At 55.9% G+C, this 20,265-nt stretch overlaps 1 protein-coding gene across 4 annotated transcripts; it reads left to right on the forward strand.

Annotated features, from left to right (window-relative positions):
* The first annotated feature begins 1,943 nt into the window (after positions 1–1,943).
* Positions 1,944–18,950, forward strand: Slc38a3 (solute carrier family 38 member 3). Of its 4 annotated transcripts, none has more exons than XM_021662308.2 (16): positions 1,944–2,100; positions 11,393–11,544; positions 11,651–11,729; positions 11,909–12,024; positions 12,583–12,656; positions 12,742–12,834; positions 12,933–13,014; positions 13,969–14,051; positions 14,133–14,191; positions 14,381–14,548; positions 14,634–14,713; positions 14,997–15,097; positions 15,302–15,426; positions 15,513–15,657; positions 17,885–17,988; positions 18,079–18,950. In XM_021662308.2, exons 2-16 carry the CDS (start codon positions 11,444–11,446, stop codon positions 18,181–18,183), a joined length of 1,515 nt encoding a protein of 504 aa, XP_021517983.1. In that variant the 5' UTR covers positions 1,944–2,100; positions 11,393–11,443; the 3' UTR covers positions 18,184–18,950. The 4 variants fall into 4 exon arrangements, with proteins under 4 accessions (XP_021517983.1, XP_021517978.1, XP_060241286.1 ...); XM_021662303.2 differs by lacking the exon at positions 1,944–2,100 and adding an exon at positions 3,586–3,732; XM_060385303.1 differs by lacking the exon at positions 1,944–2,100 and adding an exon at positions 5,886–5,906.
* Positions 18,951–20,265: the final 1,315 nt, after the last annotated feature.

A 20,265-nucleotide genomic window follows, 5' to 3' on the forward strand; every position in this document is an offset into this window, starting at 1 on the left:
ATGCACTCTAAGAAATCAAATCGCTGAGTGCCTGGTCCCCGAGTCACAGTCCAGGGCAGGGGATCCGAGAGAGAACCCCGGTCACATCTGCCATGTAGGGGGACATTCACTATATGCTCTCCAGCCATCCTGTCTGCCCTACAACTTCAAAGTGTCCCCAAGGGCCCTCATGATCTTCAGCTCCGGCTCTGACAGGTCTACCCTGGCCCCGGCCACTGACCAGAGATTAGACAAGTGGATGGTTAATGCCGCTGACGTCAAGGCCTGGCTGGATGGCCACTGAGAGTGTGGGCCCTCCCATGGGCAGCAGCACAGTCCATGTGACCTGGACTCATTAAGCTGCTTCAGTGGCCAGAGAAGCAAGGGGCCAGATCTCAGGAGAGAGAGGGCAGGCAGGCCGGACCTGCAGAAGCAGCTCTGGGGGCCCAAGCTGGGGAAGGTTAGGATTGTCTGTGGGTTACCTCCTGCCTTCTGTGTTCTGTAGTATGACATTGAAACTCTGCTTGAGCCCAAAGGGCACCTCCTGGGCACTAAACAATGAACCAGGGTAGTCAGGAGCATGGGTCTGGGTACTCCACTCTGGAGGGAAACAAGATTCCCCTCTCCTACGCTGGGTGTGGTGGTGCGTGGCTTTAATCCCAGCACTTGGGAGGCAGAAGCAGGCAGATCTCTGTGAGTTCTTGGTCAGCTTTGTCTACAAAGAGAGTTCCAGGACAGCCAGGGCGGTTACACAGAGAAACCCTGTCTTGAAAAACCAAAAAATAAAATAAAATAAAATAAAATAAAATAAAATAAAATAAAATAAAATAAAAATAAAAGATTCGCTTCTGTGAACCCTTTTGTCCCTAACATGTTTCCTTATCAAGTACTCTACCTCTCTACGTAGCTCAGAATCTACTAGCAAAGATCCTGTCTTTCCCCGGAGTATTCTTGCTCTCCCAGCTCCGACACGTCTCTCTGTCCCCTGCCTGGGCTGAGTCTGGCCGCTGCTCCACTCTTCATTCCCTTGTGCTTGTGTGCTCACTCTGGTAGGCACTGCTCCTCTCGATGTCCTCTGCAGAGCCTATGAAGATGCTGAGGAGGGGGCTGTGGGGGTGGCAGCCAAGACCTGGAATAGCTGCTTCTCTGGGGATGTGAGCAGCGCTGAAGGACAAATCAGAGGTTTGCAGGGACGTGGTATCATGCGCATCTCCAGCTCAGGGAAGCACAAGGGCGGAGGTACAGAAGCATGAAATCTGGCATGTTCTAGAAACAGTAAGACCATGTGTGGTCATCCAGGCTGTGTGGGGAGTGGCTAGGAGCCGGCTGGGGACGTGTGTGTGTGTGTGTGTGTGTGTGTGTGTGTAAGAAAGGCGCCTGCGGGGATCCATGCAACCTGTAGATCCAAGAAGGACTAGGTTAGAGGGTTAGAGGTGAAGATAGGCGTCAGTGTTGGAAAAGGTCTGGAGGAACCATGTAGAATGGGATAAGGTGAAAAGAGGCTGCCTCACTGGAGGTTGGATAAGTAAGGGGGTGAGGAGGGGGTGGGGTGTAATGTGATCTTGGAAGGAGAATCTCTAAGATCCTAGGATGCTAAGCTCTGTCCCATATGTCTGGCAGTCTTTTAGGCCTGTGTTTGAAATGTGGAAATCAGGGAATGGAGGCAAGGGCTAGCCTGATCCCACAGATAAAGCTTTCCTTCTCCTGGAAGTTACACCCAACATGGCCGCTACATGGATGGGCATTTCCTCAGACCTCTGGGAGAAGGTGGCTGGCAGCTCTCAGCGTCCTGTCCCGGCTGTACAGCTGATGCAGGCTGGGCTGGGAGATTCCGCAGGTGGTGAGAAAGGCCTCGGAGCTCTGTTTACCCTGGCAGCAGTCCAGGACCAGCAACAACAAACACTCACCCTTCCCCCAGCTTAGCCATGATTGGCCTTACCCAGGACCCCTCATCACACTCGCCTCCAATCCTCCCGAAGCAGGGCAGCCCAGCCCAGCCAGTCTCTGCCTGTTCAGTTTGGACAGAGGAACCCCGCTACTCACATGCTGAGGGACCTTGAGCCTACTCTGGACCCTCAGGAACTGCCAGTGGGTGCCACCACCCCTTGACAAACATTGCCTGTGAGTATCCAAGGTGATTCTGTTCATGCCAGTTTGTTCTCCCCGCTCCTCTCTGAGGCCTGGGACTGCAGCACGTGCCAATCTACCCAGGTTCTCACGCTGCTGTAGAGGGTGGGGGTCTAATGGCCCTTCACAGCACGGTAAGCTCTGGTCCGGCAATCATGTCAATGGCCGCTCGGCTAAGGATGCAAAGCTTTCCTTCCTGTCCTCTAGCTACCGGAAAGGTAGGGTTTGATGGCCTGAGTTTCTGCAGTTGTCACACCCCAGGGCTGCTTTCCTTAGTCTCCCGGCTTGCTGGCCCCCCCAGGCAGCATCTAGTCTAAGTTCACGGCTTATAGCTTTCTTTGTACCTACTTCTTTCTGGCCAGAGCGAAAGACATCCATTTCCTTATGATACAGAGGGAAACTGAGGCACGCTTGGGCTCAGCTGTGGCGGTGGCTGTGAGTCAGCAGGAAGGGAATCCAGAGCTTCTAGCTTGGAGGAGTCCTGACTCCCAGCCTGGGGCAGAGAAGGGGTCAGACCTGGCCTCTGAAGGCATGCTGCACAGCCTCAGGAAGTAGATATGACATCAGGAGGTAGATATGACAGAGAAGTCCAGCTTGGAAAGGAACAGCAGAGGCCATGGAATTAATCGGATCAGAGCCAGTGGCTGGGAAGCAGGGAGCACAGCTGTTCTGAGAGCCCCCCCCACCCCATTATTCCAAAAGGTCAACACCTCCCCTAGCTCCCTCCCATGGGCCCTAGGTGGGAAGCAGGTAGAGGTGGTGGAGACTGGCAGCCGAGACTGAGTTCTCCCTGAAGTCCCTTCCTCACAAGTCCTGACCTCGTTTCTGGTGGGCAGGCTGACAGCAGTCACTCAATCTCAGAAACAGAGCAGAAGGCATAGTCGGGCAGGGCCAGAAAAGAAGCAGAGCAAGATTTCCCTTGCTGCCCTCACTGTGCCAGCCCGTGCCTGCTTCAGCCTCAAGGATACTGTCTGGGGTGAAGAAAAAGAAACTGATCCAGGCAGCCCCTCTCCCACCTCCATCCACCACTGACAAGCCCAGGTGACCCAGGCAAGGTAGAAAAGGTCTGAAAGCCCCTCACTGGAGCCCTTGCAGTACTCCCATTCCTTTCGGTTGAAGAGAAAAGTAGGCGGGCTGGGGAGATGGCTCAGCGTTAAAGGCTAGGCTCACAACCATAAATATAAGAGAAAAGTAGGCAGAGTGTTTTAGGGGTTCAGCACAGCCACAACCCTCACAAAGATCTCTGCTTTGACCTGAAACATCGCCCTCATCCTTCAAGGCTCAAACGACCCCTCCCGGTTGCAGGATATTTGATCCCATTGCAAACCCCGGTAGAAGCTACTTTTACACCTCCCCAACGAGGCTCTCCCACCTATAGGCGCCAAGGGCTCCGAGGGCACGGACTGCCCCTTTGAGACAGGCGGGCTAGGCCCCCGCTCCTCCCCGGACCAGCCCCTCCTCCCTCGGCCAGCCGCGGATTGGCGGGCCGGGGGCGGGCCAGGGGCGGGGCCGGGCACCCTTCATCCCCTGCGGCTGCAGTTGCTGCTCCAGCCCTGCGCTCAGCCTGGAGCAGAGCGGATCTCACCCTCCGGAACTGAGCGCCGAACGTGTTCACCACGAGGCCAGGTACGGCCGGGGGTGTAGAGCCACCAGCCCCGGGGCGCTGGGCGGGCCGAGCCTACTGTACCTTCCCCAGTCCGTAGGGGCTCTGGGCAGCTCTCCTCGTACTCCGGGACCCGAGGAGGCGTCCCAGCTTTCCGAGAAGGAGAGCTCTGCGCGCTCCAGGGCACAGGTCTGTAGAGCCTGCCCGGAGGCATCCAGCTCCAGGCTTGTGCCAGGGGTGCCGGGAGGGGCACCTCGTCGACTCCGCTTCTCGGTGGGGCCAGGCTGGACAGTGAGGGGACAGCAGCCAGGGGTTAGATCCACAGGACACCTAGTTCGAGGCTCAGGAGACTGGGGACCGATTTCCCGAGTCAGACCCCGCCGGCACCAGCTAGAGAGTGGCCGGGAGCAGACTCTGGAGCGCTGCCCCGACGGGCGCCTGAGAGGCAGATCCGCTGGCTGGCACGCCAGCAATCTGGGTATATTTATCCCGCTCGCTGGGCAGAGTTTGAGGGCAGATCGGGCCGGGACGCCTGAGGGGCCGCGGGGTACATGCTGGCCCCAGAACCAGTGCCATTTGCAGTGGGGCCAGCAGGCACCGCCGCTCTGGGCTGCCGAGGCTCTTTGGCCTGAGGGCGGGGTGCAGTGGGCACTTCTCTCCACCTGTGGACCTAGCTGGCCGAGGTGTGGGAACTAGCCAGGCCCTAAGACTCAGCTTTCATGAGCCCGCCCCCGCTAGACTGGCCCCTTCCATTGGCTAGAGTGAGTGCGTGCTGTTTGTTTACGCTAGCGAAGGGGGCCGAGGGGAGGACATGTGAGACTCTCGCGCACCCCCCTTCCGCCCCCAACACCCTCCTCTACAACCCCGTGACCTGAATCCAGGTCTGCCTTCTCTGTGCCGAGGAGGCCTACATCAAAGGCTCTCACGCCCTGGGGTACCATAAAGGACATATCCAAGCACATTCTTCCTTTAGCCCACCAATCCTGTTCTTACCTCTTTCACTCCCTCCACTTCCCGCCATGACACTGTCCCTAGAAGAGAGCCCTGGCACATAGTCTGCGATGGGGGCCTATTTCTCAGAAGGGAAGGCAAGCCCTGGAGCACCCCTTGTGTGTCAGGGCCTTAGGAAGCTAGCTAAATCTAAGGATAGTTCGGCTTGGAAACAGGGAACTTCTGCACAGCTGAAACCTCACTAGGAAGCCCCTCGGTGGTGGGATCAGGAGTTCAGGCAGCCATGCCTGGCACGTTTTGAAGAGGCTGGAATGACTGAACCAGGAATGGCGACCTCTGGTTTCTTGGGTTTGAGCATGGGACTGTGTCTCTAGGCTGGATGGGGCTGTGTATCTCAGGGCTTTATTCTGCCTGGGTCTGGGGAGCCCATCTCACTGCCTTCTCGAGCCATCCTGTTGAGTGCTGATTCTTGTCTCCCGCAGTCCAAGGCTCCGGAGAGCAGGGCTGAAAGGGCTGGTTATTCCCCTACTGTGTCACTGTCCTAGAAAGCCACCTTGGAGTCCCACCCAACGGAGAAGCAGGCACAACAAAGGCAGGTAGAAAGTGAACTCTAGACTGGACCGGGAAAAGATAGGAAAGCTGAATGAAGCATGCGCCGGGAGTCTGGGCTGGGTGTGGGTGAGAGCACAAAGATTGAGGGCAAAGCGTGTTTGCAAGGAAGTGCCTGCTAGGGAGACGCAGGTCAGGCATCTGTGAGCACAGCAGCAAGCTGGGCTGTGATGTCTAGTCTACGCTGTGGTAGGAAGGGGCCCCATGGGAAGAATTCTATTGTGGACATGGCCAGGGAGCGGGCCCCACAGGGTAAGTTGGACTTTTTGGAATTTTTGGAGGGCTTTGAACCGATTCCATTCAGTCACTAATGTTTATTGAGCACCTACTATGCGCCTCGCTCGCTGTGTGGTGGGTGGAAGAGTACTGAGGAGGTGGGCCTTCGACTCTGGATGGGAGCATAGACGCTGGAGGGTAGGCCAGGCGCCACCTCTGGGGGCCAACGGGAAGGACCAGCTGCTGGGGCAGGAGGAGCTTTCCTGCTAGTGACCTAGGGTTGCTTGGTTTTGAATTTCCGCTCTGCGGGCCACGTCCTGCCCACAGCCTCTCAGGCGGCACGTCTGCACCTGTGTGTCACACTGACAGTAGGAGTCACTCCAGCTGCCCATCGCTGCTGCGTGGCCTTTCCATGGTTCAGGTAAATAAGTCTCAGGCACAAGACTGGAGGTCTCTGAGCTTTCTAGTAGAAGCTGGCCGCCCAACCTTCCTGGGCTTCGCTCCGCTGGGTGACCTTGCTGGTGATCTGCATCCACTGAAGATGCGGTGGGGGTGGCCTTCCGCAGCGATTCCTGGGTTCCACCCAGGCCTGGCACACACCTGCCCGGACTCTACACATGGCCGTTTTGGCTCCCTCTCCTTTTCTTGCTACTTCCAGGGCTCTCTGTCTTGGGAGGGGGAGGGTTATTTGTTTTTGTGGATTTTGGTTGGTTGGTTGGTGGTTGGTTGGTTGGTTGGTTGGTTTGGTTTTCGAGACAGGGTTTCTCTTGTAGTCCTGGCTATCCTGGACTTGTTTTGTAGACCAGGCTGGCCTTGAACTCACAGAAATCCGCCTGCCTACAGAAATCCACTTGCCTCTGCCTCTTGTTATTTCGAGAAAGGGTTTTTCGGTATTTTGGCTGTACTGGAACTTGCTCTGCCGATCAGGCTGGCCTTGAACTCACAGAGATCCACCACCTCTGCCTTCCAGGTGCTGGAATTAAACCTGTGCGCCACCAGTGCCCAGCTCTGTTTTTGTGTTTTTTTTAAGACAGGGTTTTACTATGTAGCTTTGGCTGGTCTGGAACTTGCTATATAGATCAGGCTGGCTCCTAACTCATAGATACCTGCTGTCTCTGCCTCCCAAGGGCTGGGATTTCAGATTTCCGCCATCACCCTTGGGGGCTCTGTCTTTTGCTGGCTGTCTCTGGCCATCATCTTTCTCTGTCTTCTGGAGGGCCGTCTTTGTTTCTTACCTCTATGCTTGTCTCTAGCCCCTTGCCGGAATATCAAACCATCTACTTATATATGATCTTTTGTTTCTTTCTGTTCTCTTTTGTCTGGGACCCTGTGTATACACCCATGTTTTCCTAGCTCCCTGGGCCCCCGTCTGTCTGTCTGGTTGTCTGTCTAGATCAGTATGCATGGGCGCATGTGTGAAATGTGTATTTTTTTCTTTCACTCTCTCCCCGCCCATCTCTCCTCTCTGCCTCTCTCTGCCTCAGTCCTCCTGACCTTGGATGTCTCCCCTCCTCCAAGCTGACCTTGCTTTAGCCCCCCCATCAGGGTCCACAATGAGTCCCAAAGTGCCCCAGGCCTGTGTTCCAGTTTTCCTTGGGGCCAGAAGTCCGGCTGTCCAAATATTTGGCCACCTCCAGGGGATTCCGGGTCAGCAGGGAGGAAGATGGGCTGGCTGGCGCAGGGTCTCCCCTGCCTCTGGGGGGCCATGTCACGTGATGTCCTGTCCTTTGCCTCAGCAGGATCTCTGGCTGCACGTCCCTCTGAACAAGCTGGCAATGGAGTTGGGGGAGGGGGCTGCTGCTGGCCCCGGCCCAAGCTGGCCGGAAAGGTCCTGGCTGCAGTCGCCCTTAGAGCCTGAGGAGGGTCCAAGTGGAGGTGGAAGATGAGGCCAAGGTAGCTTGTCAGCATCTGCTGGTTGTCTAGGAAATGTACCCTGTCACCGGAAAGTCTACCTTCCGGCCCCAGCTGGGCTTCTTAGATCCTCCTAGATGCTTCCGGATAGCCAGAACACAGACACCGGCTACAGATCCCGGGGCCAAGGAGCCAAGGCTGAGGCCTTAGAGCGCCTGGGGTATCAGTGTTCCAGGCTGTCACCTTTCCCTGGCTTTGCCCACTCTTGCGCATGCATCTCTTTGTGCCAGCCGTGCCGGTCACACACTGGCCACGTGTCACATTCTCCTCTTACATTGTTGTGAGGGTGAGCGAGTACAGGCCCGGGGTCTTCCACCACCGAAGTGTGAAGCTGTGGCCTTGGGGGGAACAAGGGGCGGCTGGCTGTTCTGAGAGCCCCCTGCTTGCCCTGGACCTGTCTTTTACAGCAGCGTCAGCTCCCAGCTGCCCCCGTAGCTGTGTGTTAGGGACTCGCAGTTCAAACACGTCAGTCCTGTACTGGTCCCTTAAGTCCCAGGATGGCGCCTTCTCTTGAAATCTGGAGATGCAGGCCGGCAGAGGAGAAGCTGTCTAGAGGTGCCACTCATAATGGCTAAACCAGGGATAGGAGCTTTTCCCACCACCGGGCCCCCAGTGAAAGGCTCTGTGACTCTTCTCTCCAAGCAACCTGCTCCTCACCGGGTCTTCCTTGGACTCAGGAAGCCCACGCTGTAGAAATGAACTTCATATGACATCCAGACCCCCATCAGAACATACGGCTGCAAGACTGTAGCCCACCCACACCTGCAAACCCACTTATGCCCCGGAGGAGGACCGCGGGGCCTAGGAGCTCTGATGTAGGATAGAAACCTGTGGTTCGGCGTAGTAGCTGATGCAAGCAGCCAGCCCGTCCTGGCCTGGATTCCTGGGCCTGGAAGTCTTTAATTAGTCAGAGGCAACACCTGCCGAGGTGTGCCTGATGAATTCTCACTCTGTGATGCCCGCGCGCGCGTGGGCAGGCGTTACCTGATGCGCCATCCTGCTGATGCCGCCCCCTCCCAGCACAACAAACAAGTCACAGAGTGCTGGCTCAGGCCATCCGTTCACTGCCCCGGGCCACGCTACCCATGACTGATGCGATTCTGAGGGCTCTACCCCCAAGGCTTGACCATTCTTTGGATACCCATGGCCTGCTCTTGGAGGCGAAGCCTCACCAGAGCTCCCTCATGCTGTCGTCAGCTTTGGTCTAGCCTCACAGGACCCCTAGATCTCAGGAGGCAACGTGGTCCTGGAGGAGGGTACCTTGTCGAGGCTGTGTTGTGAGGCGGGGGGGGGCTGACTTTGGGGTCTCAGCACTGTGGGTCAGGCTCCACTGGCAGGTCTCCTTAAGTATGGCTTCTCTCGTGCATTTACCCTGACTCCCTGACACACGTGGGAATGGGAGACAGCTGTCAGGGATGGGCCGGCAGCCTTAGGAGGCATCTGAGGTCTCCCTTACAGGACCAAAGCCAGTCCCCACTCTGGGGCTCTAGTCCTGTAAACTGGGATGCAGACCTTGACCTAGCCTTTAAAGCTCCGGAAGGTTTTTCTGTAGGCACAGACTCTTCATTACTCCCTCACCACCTTCGAGCCTATGCACATCTTTGCTCTCTACCTAAGGCTCTCTTTCTTGCTTCGCACCTTGGAGCTTCTGTTGGACATTTAGGCCTGGCTACACCTCCTCCTCCAGGAAGCCTTCCTTGATACCTCCTTCCCCTAACTTGTTTGTTTTGCACTAGAGTTCTGGGGATGGAACCGGTCTTAGGCGCGCCAAGGAAAGACTCTACCATTTCACTATATGCCGAACTCTCCTCTCCTTATTTTTATTGTTTTTTAAATTATCTACTTTTATTTTATGTGCACTGGTGTTTTGCCTGGAACAGTGTGTTTGTGTGAGGGTGTCGGAGTCTTCTGGAACTGGAGTTACAGACAGTTGTGAGCTGCCTTGTCGGGGTGCTGGGAATTGAACCTGGGTCCTCTGAAAAGAACAGCCAGTGCATTTAACCTCTGAGCCCTTCTTCATCTCTCCGGCCCCTCCTCTCCTTCTCTAAAGTCCCAGAAGGATGTGTTTCAGATCCAGTTGTAGCAGGGTATATAGAGTGATGGTTGGGGGGCGGGGGTAGTGTCACGTGGAAGGGCATCACCTCCGCCGGACTGGAGGTCACTTAGGGACCCAGCAATGACTGGTCATGAATAACAGCCATTGGCCTCGAAGGTCTTAGCCCACATCCTGAAAGAAGACAGGGAACGTAGAGCCAGAACCCTAGGCACCTCCTGTCGCCATTCCACAGACTTAGTCTCCCTGGAGGCAGTGCCAGGCGGCGGGTGTCCTGATGCCAGGATAGAGCGAAGCCCTGCACACACCAGCCCGGGCAGGCCCTGGGGGGCCTCTGTCATTAGGGCAGAGATGGTTGCTTGGCCTAGACTGCTGACTCAGCACACTCCAAGGGCTTGTCCCAGCTTGCCCAGGGTGGGGACTGAGTGCCAGGGGGTACTCTAGAGGGACTTTGGAGACCTGGCAGTGCTACCTTATGCCCAGGTGAGATCCTGGCAAGGCTCAGCAGAAGGGCAGCGTGAGGACAGCCTCGGGAGTGATGGATGATCTCGGGAAGAGCTCCGCACGGTCAGGGTAGGAGGAGAAGAGGCTCCAAACTGACAACGAGGGAGACAGAGGTAGATAATGGTGCCAGATGTTTGCCCCGGGACTAAAGGATTAGAGATCTGAGCTCTGGGCTAAGGCAGTGGGTAAGAGTTCTCCAGCAGGTGTAGGAAGAAAGATGTCTGCAGGTTGCCGGCGCCTGGCTCAGGCCCAGGCTCCTGCTATCCTTCCTGGTGGAGACAGTCCTCTCCAGGCTCTCCAATCTGGCTCAGCTCCTCTCCTGGCCACTTTGGGTTTTAGGAGGTCCTGACAGAGCCTGGTACACTGTGCCCAGACATCTTCTGTGCACAGGAGGTAACCCCTGGCCCCAGTGATAAAAGAGGGGCCAGTGAGCTGTCTGGGCAGTGCCACAGTGGGGAGCGAGGAAGCTGGATCTTTGCGGTCCATGAGCCAAGCCCAGAGAGAGAAGGGGCACCCAGCAGCGACCAGGGCTCCTCCTCAGCCAGCCAAGCCCTGAGCTCCTGGCCAGGGAAATGAGGGCCCTGTGTAGAGGGCGGCTCGGATGGCAGGCTCTGAGGATTAGGGTCTCCCTGGCAAGAGGGGAGATGCTAGAAAGAAAGAGTGGTCCCAAGGCCAGGGCTGTGAGGGACATGAAGTGCACGTGGCCCAGAGAACTGTGCCCTGGGACATTCATTTCCTGGAAGGGCCCCCGAGGGCCTTTCACTATAGCCAGGCTGGATGAGCCCAGGTGTCCAGCCCCAGCACCGCCTCAGGCCTCCTGGCCCTGGAGGGGGTACCCTCTGCGCCCGCTGTCCGCAGCGCCAGCTCTCAGCCCACAGAGGGCCCTTTGTTCTGACTGCCAACAGAGCCCGCCGGGCAGCTGGGAACAGGGCCCACAGCCCTCACCCCTCTCCCAAGGCCTCCAGCCGTTGGGCAGTGTCATTCTAGGTTGGCCAGGAGGCCTCTGGCATACAGGACCAGTTCAGGAAACCGTGTCCCAGGACTACTATGAGGAAGGGGACTCAGTCCAAGGTGCACACGTGGAGTGGGGTCAGGACCTAGGGCTTAGGATCCTCGGCTTCTGGGGCCGTTCGTCCATGGACTCAGATCACCCAAACGACCCTCGCTTCACAGGTAGAGAAACTGAGGCCCCGACAGCTTGCTTGGACTTGTCCATGTTGGGGACTTGTACCTCCCGAGTTGTCCCATCAGGAGGTCCTAGGAGCTCGGTGTGCTCTGCACCCCAAAGGCCAATCCCAAGGAAACAGCATGTCCCAATGAGCCTTCATGTGCCTGTCTGTCCCAAGCGACCCTCTCAGAGATATACTGTGTCCACCGGCTTCCTGTGGGAGACTAGACCATGACCCCAAGGGTAACCGGAAGGACTGACTGCTCCACAGACATCTGAGTGTATCGGTGTGCGAGCGGCGCTCCAGGGTGGTCTCTGAGCCATGGAGATACCCCGGCAGACAGAGATGGTGGAGCTGGTGCCCAACGGCAAACACTTGGAGGGGCTTCTACCCGTGAGCATGTCCACAGCAGACACCCAAAGGTAAGTGGGAGAGGGACCTGGTGGTAGCTCATGGAGGCCCTAGGCAGAGAGAGGCACAGGACACAGGGCTGGAACTGAGTCACATGCGCTGGCCTCCTCTTGGCAGGGCTGAAGACGCTCACCTTTGTGCAGAGGGCAAGGGCTTCCTTCAGAAAAGCCCCAGCAAGGAGCCACACTTCACTGATGTGAGCTGGGCCACCGGAGGGGACTTGGGGGACTGAGGGGAAGTTGGGCACAGTGATGAGGTACTCTGGGGGTAGCGATGGGAGACGATGAGGGAGAAGGCCATGCACGATGCCCCATTTTTAATTAACTCACTGATGTTGATCCCGCACATCTCTCCACTCTGCCCTGGTGCCTGCAGTTTGAGGGGAAGACGTCATTTGGGATGTCAGTGTTCAACCTCAGCAACGCCATCATGGGCAGTGGCATCCTGGGGCTCGCCTACGCCATGGCCAATACTGGCATCATCCTTTTCCTGTGAGTGCTTCTGCAAACAGCCATAAACGGCTGCCAACCGTGACCTCCCGGGACCTTCCAGCTCGCTAGCCAGTGGGTGGGCCCTTCTTTCTCGGCACCCAGTCCACCACTGCAAAAACAGCCACAGCCAGGCAAACACACCTCCCTGCTCTTCAAACCCACAAGGCCGGCCTTACAGGCCTGAGTCTGTTCCACGACATTGACACAGGATGGCTGAACCCTTGTGGCCAGGCCTTGTGTGGCCACACATGTCCTTGATTTGGTGTCTCTGCCCTGAAACCTGAATGGAAAACATGTTTGTCCCAAAGACTCAAGGCACGGAGGTGCTCAGAGGACATGCACAGGTCACTCTTGACCCAGAAGGGCCCCACCTGGGTCACACTGCACCCTGGGTCAAAGAGAGCAGTGTTCCTAATATCTCAAGTCTCCCAACTTTCACCCACTCCCACTGGGCAGAGTTCAGACAGTCACGTCACAGGCTCCTTCCTCCTAGCCTCTCTGAGCTCACCACCCCCTGCCAACCAACCCCAGCGGCCTCTTTTCTTCCATGTTCTCCAGGTTCCTGTTGACAGCTGTTGCCCTGCTGTCTAGCTACTCCATCCACCTGCTCCTCAAATCTTCAGGGATCGTGGGTGAGCGTCTTGCAGGCTCCCGAGGCGGTGGGGTAAAAGTAAGGTGGGGCAAGCCCTTGGCTATCCTGACTTCCTGCTTTGACAGGCATCCGCGCCTATGAGCAGTTGGGCTACCGTGCCTTTGGGACCCCAGGGAAGCTGGTAGCAGCCCTGGCCATCACGCTGCAGAACATTGGAGGTGAGGCGGTGGCTGGGGCAGCGGTGTGCAGGATGGGCAGGTCTGAAGGCTGGCTGGTTCAGCTGGCCTCAACAGCTGTCCCCTTGCCTCTTCCCCAGCCATGTCCAGCTACCTGTACATCATCAAGTCTGAGTTGCCTCTGGTCATCCAGACCTTCCTGAATCTGGAGAAGCCGGCCCCGTGAGCCCGGGGAAAGAGGGTGGGAAGCAGTGGGGAGGGACTGAGCTAGACTGATAGGCAAGGCACAAGTATGGCTGGTGGAGAATGGCAAATAAAGCCACATTCAGTTCCTGTTTGTGTGCAGGACCTCCAGGGAAACTCCCAAGAGGGGACCTTCAGAGCTAGAAAGCTAAGGCTCATGTGACCCGGGACCCTGCATATGAGCAGAAGGGCCTCAGGCTTAACTCTAAGCACCTGCTATTCCTGACCATGGGGTCATTCACCCTCCCCAGCCGCCACCACCAAGAGATTAAGCCCGGGGCATGTGTGGGAGCGCCTACTGCTTAGCCATCACCAGCTGAGCCTTGTTTTGAGTTGGAGGGGAAGGGAGCAGAAGCTTACCCCTGCTCTTGACTACCCAGTGCCCGAAAGCAAAAGGGGTTGCTCAACGCTGAGGACAGGGTTGCGAGGCGGGGAAGAATTAGGGCGGTGCACCGAGGGTCCCAAGGAAGAAGGAATAGTTCCGGTCCTTTCATCTATGTCACGTGTTCCTTTCTAGGAGAAAGCAGGGCCAGAATAATACAAGATCCAGGTGCCAAGAGAGACCACGGGGGGGGGGGGGGGGCGGAGGGCACAGATTATTTGCAAGTCCCCGAGGACCCCCACCCCACCCCAAGAAAAGCACAGAGCCTCCCTGAGCCAGGTCCTTCCAGCCTACCACCACCCTTGGGAGGCTGGGCCCAGATCTGTGTGTACCGAGAAAACATTTCCAGCACGTGGGCGCGTATGGGTGGTGTCCCAGGCCAGCTCACCCTAATGAGCCCGTTTCAGATAAAGCTCCGAGAGACTTGGAGTTATGGTTAAATATTCATCAGGGGACACAACGTGCCGTCCACTGGCGTCCAACCAGGAGAAGCAGGCGGCCCCGCGCCAGGCTGAGGAGGTTTTTCTTTCCCCCCACTTTCATTCCTGCAGGGTGTGGTACATGGATGGCAACTACCTGGTGATCCTTGTATCCATCGCCATCATTCTGCCCCTGGCACTAATGCGGCAGCTGGGTGAGTCAACAGGGTCAGGCTGTGGAGGGGATGTTAAGGGACACACAGGAGGCCTGGGTCTCACAGTCCCCTCCTTCGCAGGCTACCTGGGCTACTCCAGCGGCTTCTCCCTCAGCTGCATGGTGTTCTTCCTGATCGCAGTAAGCCACCCTCCCTGTTGGTCAAGACAGAGCAGTAGCCCAAGGGATTCCTCTCTCAGAGGGAGGGGGCAGGTCCCTTGGGGAGCCGGAGTGAGGAGGCAGCTATTCTAATCTCGAATGTGGCTTCACGGGTCACTTCGAAGTCACAGCTCAGCCAGACTCTGACGCTCTCACACTCCCCCACCCCAGGTCATCTACAAGAAGTTCCAAGTTCCCTGCCCATTGGCACACCACTTGGCCAATGCCACAGGCAACTTCAGCCATACGGTGGTGGCGGAGGAGAAGGCACAGCTCCAGGACGAGCAGGAGGCTGCTGCAGCCTTCTGTACCCCAAGCTATTTCACACTCAACTCACAGGTTCCAAGAGGCCAAGCCAGGCCAGGGAAGGGGGGAGGGGGCCTGCTGGGGAGGGCTGCCTTGACGTAGTCCTATGTGTCCCCAGACAGCATACACCATCCCCATCATGGCCTTTGCCTTCGTCTGCCACCCTGAGGTGCTGCCCATCTACACAGAGCTCAAGAAGTAGGTGTCTGTGGCCGACAGAGGGATGGTGGCTGCCTTGAGTTGGTCTGGAGAGAATTGCTGTGGTCTTGAATGTGTGTCTGAAGGGAGAGGCCGTGAGACCTCCAGACCAAAGATCCCCATGGTTGATAAGGGTGGGAATTAAGGGCAAGACGGCAGGGGGTGGGGGGAGACTTTCTCACTGCTGACTACAGGAACATGTACCCAGAGAGACCCTCAGGTATCTGTGGGTATCCCAGTGCGGCTCAGCTTGTCCCCCAGCCCTCTCTCTTCCCTCCGGCAGCCCGTCCAAGAAGAAGATGCAGCACATCTCCAACCTGTCCATTGCTGTCATGTATGTCATGTACTTCCTGGCTGCCCTCTTCGGCTACCTCACGTTCTATGGTACGGCTGGCTGGGCGCGGGTGGCATCAGAGGCCAGGCTGGGAGGCAAGGGCTGGTCAGGGGCCGCAGTGACTGTAGGTGCTCACTGGATGTGTGATGCCTGACTGTGTCCTGGGGCTGTGGAGGTGAGTCTGGGTACCACTCCCCACAGCGTCAGGGTCCGCCGCCCCCTGGCCCACTGACCACCCTCCCTGCCCGCCACAGACGGGGTGGAGTCGGAGCTGCTGCACACTTACAGCAAGGTGGACCCGTTTGACGTGCTGATCCTGTGTGTGCGCGTGGCGGTGCTGATAGCGGTCACACTCACGGTGCCCATTGTCCTGTTCCCGGTGAGACGGCGGGCAGGCGACTGGGGCAGCTGAAGGGGGAGGTCTGACGGAGGCCACCAGACCCATGGCTCTTCCCACGTGCCCAGGTGCGACGCGCCATCCAGCAGATGCTGTTTCAGAACCAGGAGTTCAACTGGCTGCGGCATGTGCTCATCGCCATCGGTCTGCTTACTTGCATCAACCTGCTGGTTATCTTTGCCCCCAACATCCTGGGCATCTTCGGGATCATTGGTGAGAGTCTGGCCCCTCTGTGTGCGTGGGATAGTGTTGCAGAGAGTTTCACATCTGCAGGGCCTCGTAGAGCCCTGAACTCACACCCTCCATTTAAGTGATAGCTTTCTCCCCCGAGTGTATGGTTTCCCCTCCTGCCCGAATGCTTGTCCTTGAGGCTGTTGCGATCTGTTTTAAGGGCTTAAAACCACTGAGTCAGTCCTCTTTAATCGAGGGTGGTGTGAACCACAGGGCTAAAGTCTCCACGAAGGACCTCAACCGGGTTGAGCATGGTAGTATGTGCCCATAATCTTAATTTGAAAGAATGAGACAGGAGACTCATTTGAGCCCAGACCAGCACAGACAGTGTAGCAAGACACTCTGCCAACAACAAAAGGTCTCATAATGTCTTACCCCATTTTACCTGTGTGGAGACCGAAGGAATGTAAGAGCCACGGTTGATGAGTGGAGAGTCCTGATTCAGCTGTAAAACTATCAGACTCAAAGCTTGATGCTCTCTCTACTCTCCTATCCCAATTTTTTTTAAAGATTTATTTATTTATTAAATATAGAATGTTGTCTGCATCTACACTGCACAACAGAAGGGGGCACCAGATCTCATTACAGATGGGTTGAGCCACCATTTGGTTGCTGGGAATTGAACTCATGACCTCTGGAAGAGCAGCCAGTGCTCTTAACCTCTGAGCCACCTCTCCAGTTCCTCCATCCCAATTTGAGCTAGAAAATTAGACAACTCTGAAGCATCTTTGGGATGACCCAAGTCAAGGGACTGACTCCTTGACCCTGCTCTTCAGTCTGCCTCATTCGTCTGGATGTTGAGAACTGTAAACATCTTGAAAGGACTCTCACTTCCATATGTTCAAAACCACCGTGGAAGCAATGTCAACAGACAGAAATGCATTGATGGAGGGATGGAAAGGTCTCTTGGGGAACTTGGTGTTAGTCGGCTCTCCATCACTATAACAGAATACCTGAGGACGTTAACTTGTAAAGAGAGAATGTCGGGCTGGTGAGACAACACAGTGAGTAAGGGTGCCTGCCACCAGCCTGACAACTTGAGTTTCATCCCCAGAACTCACATGATGGAAGAGAACTGACTCCTACAGGTTGTCCTCTGACCCCCACATGTGCACAGTGACACACATGCAGACATACACACACACACACACAAACGACAAACATGAAAACTTTAAAAAGAGAGAGAGCGAAGGCTCCGGAGCTGGGGACGTAGCTCAGTTAGTAGAGCGTTTTCCTGGCTATGCATGCACCATGCCCAGGTTGGACACAGCACCATGTAAACAAGCTATTGTGGCACACACATATATTTCCAGCATTGGGAAAGATGGAGGCAAGAGGAAGTTGAGTCCAAGGTCATTCTTGGCTATATACTTTGAGCCTATCCTGGGATATGTGAGACCTTGTCCCCAAACAAACAAAAAGGTTTATTTTGGCTCATACTTTTACAGGTGCCAGCCCTGACTGATTGGTACCTATTGACTTGAGGGCTGTAGTGAGATGGCCCATTATGACAGAAGTGTGTGGCAGAACAGAACTGCTTAGCCCACGACCAAGAACTAAAAGGGAAAGAGGAGATAAACCCCCCTAAGGGGCTCATACCCATCCCTAAGGACCTCCCACAAAGCTCCACCTCCTAAAGGTCCCGCCCCCTCCTAAACAGCCCCAACCTCAGAGCCTCGTAGAGACAGCCCTCCCCCCAACACTTGGGCCTCAGAGAACATTCAAGATCCAGATTATAACATGCTATGTTAGGAACCCAGTTGGTACTTTTTGTTTGTGCTTGGTTTGGGATTTTCGATACAGGGTTTCTCTACATAGCCCTTGCTGTCCTGGAACTTCCTCTGTAGTCCAAGCTGGCCTCGAACTCACAGAAATCCCTCCTGCCTCTGCCTCCTGAGTGCTGGGATGAAAAGCATGTGTGGCTCCCGCTGAGTTAGGAACCCAGTATTCCTAAGGCTTTATTCTGTCATAAGTTTCTTTTCTTCATGACTAGCTTCACTCATTTATATTTTCCTTATCCACTAATACCATCAGCCTGGTGGATAGAGAACAAAGGGGGGAAAGCTGCTGGGCTTCCTGGAATCTGGCAACGCTCTCACATAGAGCGTGGTTCCCCCAACAAAGAACGCTTGCTCTCATGGGGAGTCCGCTTCAGACCTTGGACAACAGGCAAGAGTAAGCAGCTGTTGCTCTGCTCCTATCTTTGCAGGTGCCACATCTGCCCCGTGCCTCATCTTCATCTTCCCCGCCATCTTCTACTTCCGAATCATGCCCATTGAGAAGGAGCCGGCAAGATCCACCCCTAAAATCCTGGTAGGAGGGGCCTGGAAGCCAGCGGGCTGGGGCAGAGCTAAGGGAACTGTCCCCATCTCAGGCCTGACTCTCATTTCTGACCCTCAACAGGCCCTTTGTTTTGCCGCGGTTGGCTTCTTGCTGATGACCATGAGCTTGAGTTTCATCATCAGTGACTGGGTCTCTGGGACCAGCCATCATGGAGGAAACCATTAGGACAACCGGCCCCCATCTTGTTCTGTTTGTTCATCCTAGAACCTGTACCCTCACTCTCCAGTCCCTGCTCCCAGCCAGGGGCTAAATAAGGAGAGAAAGACTCTGTAAATACTATGGCATTTGGCTCCACCCATATCCTCTCCGTTGGAAGGTTTTTGTTGAAGAGCCAGGACCAAGGTCTTCAGACCACCCCCCGCTGGGCTCTGGAGCTGCAGGGGCTTCCTGAGCTAGGAACAGGGTGGGGCCGTTGCCTCAGATCCCACCGAAACCCTCCATCCTCCTCTTGCAGCTGTGTACACTGAGGCCTTGAAGCCACCTCCTGAGGTCACACAGGCTGTAGGGGCACACAGAGCCAAAACCCAGACCTGAAGACGGCATCCCCCAGCCCTGCTGGGTGACCATAGTCTGCACCCACAGGGTTCCCACAGCCTGCTGACCCTCTAGCCCTTTTTCCAACACTTGGGCCCAAAATCTTGGATATTTTTGTCCTCTTCTTCCATTTCCTTCATAGAAGGAGACCCTATCCCGCCTCACATCTGTGTTTAGCAGGGTCTGCTGAGGATGGAGCTGGTCCCTGCTGTGGACCTTCACCAGTCCTGGGGAGGCTGGGACTCCCGCACCTCAAGCCTGGGCCACAACTTACATTCCACTACTGGGAGAAGAGAGGCTGGGCCCAGAGTATCCTGCCCTTGGGAGTCAAAGACCCAGCAGTCAGACTGCCGCAGGGGTGGGGATGTGCAGGCCTTTTATAAATATTCTATACAAGATCGCTTGTGTTTCATATTCTTGGTCTCCGTGGTCCTCGGGTTTCTGGAAAATAGAGTAGGCATCAGTAAAGACATGGAGAAAACTGGGGATTCTCCCGTCTGCTTGCCTGCATGAGAGTGGGCCCTGAGCAAGACCCTCCACCCCCACCCCACCTCCTGCCTCTCAGACTAACCAGTGGCATGCTCAGACCCAGCTCTGGGCCAGGGCCAAGTTCAGCACAGACCTGCTTTCTCACGGGGTGAGGTGGGGAGGAATTAATGAGGCCCCAGGAAGTGGGACAGAGAGAAGCCTGCGGAAGGAGGCAACGTGAGGCGCATCCCCAGCAGCTCCTAAGAGGGTCTGAGCTGGGGGCGGCTGAGCCTTGCAGAAGCCTCAGGAAAGGGCCCCTGAGATCCACCAGCTCCTAGGCTGTTGTCAACCCTTTGCCAGTGCCTTGAGGCTGGAGACAAAGATCCAGGGATCCTTTGCTTTGCAGGACTGTTATTTTTATTGATAATAAACACCTCTATGAATAAAGGTAGGTAGTGAGTCTCACTGGAATTAGGATAATCCTGAGTGTCTAAGGGAGGGTGAAGTCCCGGGCAAGGCGGCCCCAGGTATCCTGGCCCAAGTGGGCCTGGGAAGCTGCCCACTGCAACTTGCAGGCCTGAATCAGCTACAGCCCAGAGGGATGGAACTGCCCAGGCCTTGGCACCAAACCCTCATTAGGAAAGGCCTTGCACTGGACTATGCCACCAGCGAAAGGACAGCAAGAAAAATCCAGTTTGAACTTGAAAGGCAACTGCCAGCTTGGGAAAGCTGTGAAGAAAGGACTTCTTCAAGCTGGTGGCTGCTTGGCCCACAGCGGTGCCAGCTAGACAGAGGGGGGCTTCCTGGTCCCCATTCCCATCAGTCTCAGGCACCTGTGACTTCAACCAGTAGCCCTGTGGCCACAAAAAACATCTGGACGCTGACCTAACGGTAGAGGCAACCTAACATACACCATCAGGAAGGACTGTCCCTGGGAGTCACAAGCTTCTCCATTAGATGAGGCACACATCTTGCCTAGAATGCTTGGATCATGGGGAGAGGGGGATAATCAAAGAAAGAGTCTCATCTTGTGGGCAGATGGGGTGTTTTGTTTTGTTTTGTTTTGTTTTGTTTTGTTTTGTTTTGAGACAGGGTTTCTCTATGTAGCCTTGGCTGTCCTGGACTTGCTTTGTAGACCAGGCTGACCTCGAACTCACAATGATCCTCCTGCCTCTGCCTCCCTGAGCACTGGGATTAAAGGCATGCACCACCCCACCCCGCTCTTGTGAGCAAATCTTAGAGCCT

Source organism: Meriones unguiculatus, chromosome 6 (assembly GCF_030254825.1).
Source record: "Meriones unguiculatus strain TT.TT164.6M chromosome 6, Bangor_MerUng_6.1, whole genome shotgun sequence".
In the NCBI taxonomy this organism is placed as follows: domain Eukaryota; kingdom Metazoa; phylum Chordata; class Mammalia; order Rodentia; family Muridae; genus Meriones; species Meriones unguiculatus.

What these genes read in the sequence shown, in the direction of transcription:
- Slc38a3 (XM_021662308.2), top strand. Translation starts at nt 11,444, where the DNA reads ATGGAGATACCCCGGCAGACAGAGATGGTGGAGCTGGTGCCCAACGGC. An exon ending in AATCTGGAGAAGCCGGCCCC is followed by an intron (nt 13,015 to 13,968) that starts GTGAGCCCGGGG and finishes TCATTCCTGCAG; the next exon opens with GGTGTGGTACATGGATGGCA. An exon ending in TGGTGTTCTTCCTGATCGCA is followed by an intron (nt 14,192 to 14,380) that starts GTAAGCCACCCT and finishes CCCCCACCCCAG; the next exon opens with GTCATCTACAAGAAGTTCCA.